Source organism: Falco peregrinus, chromosome 5 (genome assembly GCF_023634155.1).
Source record: "Falco peregrinus isolate bFalPer1 chromosome 5, bFalPer1.pri, whole genome shotgun sequence".
Taxonomy (NCBI): domain Eukaryota; kingdom Metazoa; phylum Chordata; class Aves; order Falconiformes; family Falconidae; genus Falco; species Falco peregrinus.
In genome coordinates, this window is record NC_073725.1 from 64,250,696 (window position 1) to 64,256,239 (window position 5,544).

General features: G+C 58.9%; 1 protein-coding gene across 3 annotated transcripts; it reads right to left on the minus strand.

Annotated features, from left to right (window-relative positions):
* Positions 1 to 505: 505 nt before the first annotated feature.
* LOC101917264 (uncharacterized) lies at positions 506 to 5,210 on the minus strand. 3 transcript variants are annotated; one of them, XM_055806405.1, is made up of 5 exons: positions 4,952 to 5,210; positions 3,914 to 4,040; positions 2,882 to 2,995; positions 2,395 to 2,499; positions 506 to 2,131 (listed from the first exon to the last, which is right to left on the minus strand). In XM_055806405.1, exons 1-5 carry the CDS (start codon positions 4,967 to 4,969, stop codon positions 864 to 866), a joined length of 1,632 nt encoding a protein of 543 aa, XP_055662380.1. In that variant the 5' UTR covers positions 4,970 to 5,210; the 3' UTR covers positions 506 to 863. The 3 variants fall into 3 exon arrangements, with proteins under 3 accessions (XP_055662380.1, XP_055662381.1, XP_055662382.1); XM_055806406.1 differs by having other exon boundaries at positions 3,914 to 4,086; XM_055806407.1 differs by having other exon boundaries at positions 506 to 1,987; positions 4,952 to 5,204.
* Between the last annotated feature and the right edge of the window lie 334 nt (positions 5,211 to 5,544).

Sequence of the window (5,544 nt, forward strand, 5' to 3'; positions counted from 1 at the left end):
ATCCGGATCACGTACTTCAGGTGGTGAGTCCCGCCCGAAGGGGGCCTTCCCTCCCGTGACCCGGAAGTCGTACGGCTGCCCCAGAACCCCCTGCGCCACACCGCCCCACGTGACACCACCCGCCTGCGCGATTGGCCGCTCTCACCGGCGGCGCCATTTTGTGACGCCCCTGCGGGGCCCGGCCATGGCGGCGGCCCTGTGACCCCCACCGGGACAGGCCTGCCGCGGCGGGGGCCGAGTCTGGCCCGCAGGGGGCACCGGGGCCATTCCTCATCCTGCCGCGAGTGCAACCCCTGCTTTGAGAGCCGTGGCCACAAAGGCGTGGACAAAACACGCCACCCCACGAGCTCCACTCCCCTCACGCTGCATCAGTCAATCCCGAGAAAACACAGAGGGCGCGAACACCCCGGGGATTCCTCCCCGCCAGGGCCCAGCAAGCAGCTGCTCCATTGTGAGCACAGTTAGCACACAGATGGACCCGCCAGGGGCTGTGACAACACTGACAATAATTTAGAATAGTTTAATAAGCAGACAGGAAGAACCGCTGCAATCAAGCGCAGCCCAGCCAGAAACAGCCTGACCAGGTGCCTGTTCACACATGGCTGTCCATCCTTCCCCCTCTGCACCATTTTTCCATGCTTCCTCATTTTATCCACACCAATCCTTCCCTTCCCCTTGGCCTTTCCCCCTGAGCCTCCCAGCATGATGGTTCCCCAGCAGGCACTGCACCCCAAGTTTTATACCCACTGATCTGCCCCTACATCCCTTTCAGAGCGTTTCTTCTCTCAGATCGCTTCAGTGGGTTTTGCTGCAGGGAAGACAGTCCCGACTGTCAGCTCGACAGGTCCCCGCAGTGCCACCCATCAGCTGTCGATCTGAATGATGATGGGCCACCGATCCTTACACTGAGAGCAGCCATGAAGCTCAAAGTTCTGGTGTACAGAGTCCAATAAGCGGTCAACAGTCTGCATCAATAGTTTGTATGCATCACGCAGTGATACATAATTTGAATTCACTACTTCACATTCTTCAATGTTTTGCTTAGTGCAGGGGCTCTGGACCTGCAGTGTGCTCTGCACCTCATGATGTACAGGCACCTTGGGCTGTGTCACTTTGCTCTCCACCTCTGCAGCTGCATTTGAGGGTGGGGGTTCAAAAGACACCGCAAGGGCACCGAGTGCTTCTGGCGACAGCCCTAGGGAGCCACCTTCACTCTGATGCTTGGTGGACACAGCTTTCCGATTTGCAGGAGAACAAAATGCCTCGCATGTTCCCTTTGCAGGGTTGTCTTCTGCCTTAGCAGGAGGGGCAGCAGGCTCAGGTGGACAGGTGGGGCTAGAGGAGCCTTGAGGCAACTTCAGCCTCTTGCTGTCAAAAGACTTGTAATGCCACAGAATTCTGTTGGCTTTCCTGATGATTCGCTCTGTTTGGGTTCTTCGCTTTTCCAGCCTGTGCAGCATGACCCGAGCCTTACCAGTAAGACGATCAATTTTTTTAACTCTACCCTGATAAGCAATCCCTTGTACGTGATGGTTCTGGTGGCCCTTAAACACCGAGACACCAACCTCGTGGCTTCTGCAGTAGCTGTGCTCTCTCACAGGACACAGCTGTGAGGCGCAATGCAAGAGCCATGTCTCCCTCACACAGTAACAGTGGTCTTTCAAAATAATCTCATTCAGTTCCTTGACAGACAGTTTCCTGTTTCCCTGCAGAAATGTCACTTTTCCCAGGGCGCGCTGACTTTTTGGGCCACTCCTCTGAAACCTCTCCCTAGGCTCACCATCCAGGTGCTCCCAAGGATGTGCCTTCTTGTTCTGCTGTTCTGTCACTGGCTGAAGGGGGAATCCTCTGCTCTGGGTTGTGCTTGCCGTGACCTCTTTTTCATCTTCTCCTCTCTCCCCAGGACACAAGGCTGTCTGTGCCTTCTTTCCGCTTTCCACTGGCCCCGCTCCTCTGCCAGCCGCCTCCGACAGCGACTCACTCTGACCTGCAAGACACCTGAACTTGTTCAGCAGTCTGGAAGACTGGAGACACCACTGCATGCACCATCCTCCTGCTGAGACTGGGTTGGGAAGAGTTTGCCTTCTTCCTGGTGGGGGCATTGTGGCAGGACAGGGAGAGAGGGGCCGTACTGAATGGGGGAGACACTGAAAGTAAGAAAAATCCACTCTCCCTGGTTCAGGGGCCACCCATGACACACGTCCCTGTCCTCCACCTGGCTGGACAGGGGAGTTGAGCTCTGCCTGAGCATGCTGCATGCACAGGACAGGAGAACTCCTGGCAGCACTGACCGGGTACAGCGCAAGCAGCTGAGGACAGGGACGGGGCTGGAGCCCACCTCAGGCTCTTTGCTCCAGAGTCCGGTGGTGAGCAAGAAGGGGGACCGGGACTCACCTTGGAAGGGTGTCTGTGTCTTCTCCTCCTGCATGCAACGCTCACCAGCACAGGGCCACCAGCCCAAGGGAGGCTCTTCCAGCCAGCTCACATCCCTGCCATACCCTGTAGGGAAACCAGACGGACATCACCTTCCCAGCATGGGAAGCCCTGCCATGGGGCTGGAGGAAGATGATGGAGAAGCCCTGTCCACCATCAGCAGCCAGAAAGCCTCCACCTCTGCAGAGTTGCAGCGTTTGCACAGGGAGAGAGGCAACCTCCGTTTCCCTTGGATGTTGCTACTGTGTGGGGAGGGCTGCAGGGCCAGAGGGAAAGGAGAGAGATACCTCACAAGAGACCATGGGGAGGGAAAGGATTTGGACAGGAGAGCAAGCGGGAACCCTGGAGACATGCTGGGCACTGCTACAGAAAAAGAGAAGCTTGGAGTGGCCTTTGGAACATGCCACCATGCCCTGGTGAGCCAAGGGGTTGGATTGTTCCTGCTCACCTGGAGAGGGGCAGTCAGGTCCGTCCCACATCACTGGGCTGTGCGGCATGCAGAGCCACGGCTCTTCCCCATGCTCTATCCGGTACAAAATGTCAGGTTTTGGGCCTGGATAACCTGGGGGGCAGAACAGAGCATGTCATTCTAACACAAATGGCAGCAATAAACTGTTAACATGAAAAAATAAAGGTCTTCTCTGTGACCCCAAGCTGCACTGCACCGTGACCAGAAGAGGCCAAGAAGAAGCAACACCAGAACATGGGGGGGGGGGGGGGGGGGGAAGAAAAAAAAAAAAAAAAAGAGATACTGGAGCTGCGGCTGGAGATTAATTTGCAAGGGCAGAGCCCTGATGGGAATACGGGAACCAACTCCCAACTCTACTGACAGGATTTTCCTGCGAGGGGTTATTTGCTGCTCAGCCTAGGAGCAGCTTCTGGGCATGGGATGTCCTCCCAGGTGCCTGGCCCAGACCCTTTATGCTGGTAATCAGAGATCTCTGTCCTGTTGTGGTGGCAGTGGGACCTCACTGGTTCAGGGAACTGTACTGTCCTCTGACAGGTGTGAAATCCTTCCCTGTGAGGGCGGCGAGGTGCCAGCACAGGCTGCCCAGAGCAGCTGTGGGTGCCCCAGCCCTGGCAGTGCCCAAGGCCAGGCTGGACAGAGCTTGGAGCCACCGGGGCTGGGGGAAGGGGTCCCTGCGTGTGGCAGGGGCGGGACCAGATGGTCTTTAAGGTCCCTTCAACCCACATCATCTGCCTGTGGCCAGGACCCCCCAGTGGGTCCCTGACTGCCCTCAGGGGAGACAGCTCACCTGCCGTTGTTTTCAGAGGCAGCCATCAGCTCAACAAGACCCAAATCCTGCATTTTTCCAGCACTAAACTCCCCAAGAGCACAGGTGCTGGAAGCAGTTACCCCCCACGCTGCAGCCATAGCTCTGATCAGCCCCTCAGAAGGAGTCAAATGTAACAAAATCCCTGCCCCAGCTGTGCCCTCCCTGGATGCAGCCTGAACCCAGTAGTTAAAGCTTTGGGTTACCCAGGGACGTCAAGAGCTTGTAGTTGTCCAGCATGACGCTGCAGTACAGATCCCTCTGTCTCACTGAAATGGCCTCCCACTCCGCTCGGCTCAGATAGACAGCGACGTCCTCAAAGGTCACTGGCTCCTGCCACACAAGGATTGCACCACGAGGAATTGCAGAACTGCACCACCTTTGGACAGGGAAGCCCACCACCGTGTGGGAGAGGGGGTTCTTATATGTTTTATTTTCCAGGTGCTACTTCCACCCCTGGGTTGAAAAACCAAATCATGCAGTTTTAAGCACCAATGGACAGCACTTTCTGAGGAAGCTGCATGCCCCAGAGGGGGGTGGGGGATAAGGATCTTAGGGATTTTAGTAGAGCCTGTAGGCCAGGACAAAGGCGGAAAGAGGATAGATTGAGATCAGATATGAGGGAGAAACTCTTCCCTGTGAGAGCAACAAGGCACCGGCACAGGCTGCTCAGACCAGCTGTGGGGTGCCCCAGCCCTGGCAGTGCCCAAGGCCAGGCTGGACGGGGCTGGGAGCCACTGGGGCTGGGGGAAGGGGTCCCTGTGTGTGGCAGGGGTGGAACTGGGGGGTCTTCAAGGTCCCAACCCAAACCATTCAGGGATTCTGCAATCTTCAGAGAACGACGCCTCAGCGAGATGCTGCCTAGAGCTTGGCTCTATTTCCTGGCAGCCCATGGTGCACCAGCAGCTGGAGCCACCCACACGGACCTGCTGCAGCCATCGCACCACATGCCACAGGCCAGGCTCTGGCTTTGTGTGGCCATATGACTGAAAATGTGGCATGGCAGGGCCAGCTAGTGAGGCCATGCTGGGGGCGCAGGTGGGGGGTTAGGGGGGGTTTAGCTCAGGGGGTGGCATGAGGCCACGCTGTGGCTAGGCCAGGGGGCCAGCAGTGCCAGCCATGATGGTAGCCACTGCGCAAGGCTGCAGGGAGGCGGGGGAGGGGGGTACAGAGCTTCAGGCATTGAGGGCTGCGGCACTGGGGAGGGCACAGCAGGCCATCCTGCACCAGGGCACGGCTCCTACCTGCGTGTGCCCCGCCATGGCAGCCGGGGGAGCACTGCCCGGGGTCTCTACACGGCGCTACTAGCGTGCCTTCCTCCCGTAGGCTCTATGCCGGAAGTAGGCCACACGATGCGAGCGGCCGCACCACTTCCGCGCGAGTCCCTCCTCCCGCCGGCACAGCCCCACACGTGTTCGGCCAGAGCCCCGCGCCTCCCGGAAGTAGGCCGCGCCAACCAGAGGCGTGGCTAGCGTGCACATGGCCTGCGGAAGCACTCACGGAGGAGGGGCCGCAGGTGGAGCGCGCTACTGCCGGCGCCGCCATTTTGAACGTCGCCCTCCTGTCACGTGACCGCCAGCGAGGCTGCCATTGGCCCGTCGGGGCCGCCACAGGGGGCGGCTTCATGGACAGCCTCTTGAGGCCTCGGCCTTGCTCGCAGGTTGGCCCCGGCTGGTGGTAGCCGATGCTGGGGGTCCTCTCCTTGGTGAGTGCCCGCAGGTGGCACCAAGTTGGGGGGAGCACTAACCTGCCAGGGGGCTCTTGCAGGGGGTCTGGGCGGGCAGGCTGGCTGAGGGGCTGAGCCCAGCTGTGTGAGGGTCACCCCAGCCCCGTGCCA

What these genes read in the sequence shown, in the direction of transcription:
- LOC101917264 (XM_055806405.1), bottom strand. An exon ending in CAAGCTCTTGACGTCCCTGG is followed by an intron (nt 2,996 to 3,913) that starts GTAACCCAAAGC and finishes TCTGCCCCCCAG; the next exon opens with GTTATCCAGGCCCAAAACCT. An exon ending in ACCTGACTGCCCCTCTCCAG is followed by an intron (nt 2,500 to 2,881) that starts GTGAGCAGGAAC and finishes GTTTCCCTACAG; the next exon opens with GGTATGGCAGGGATGTGAGC.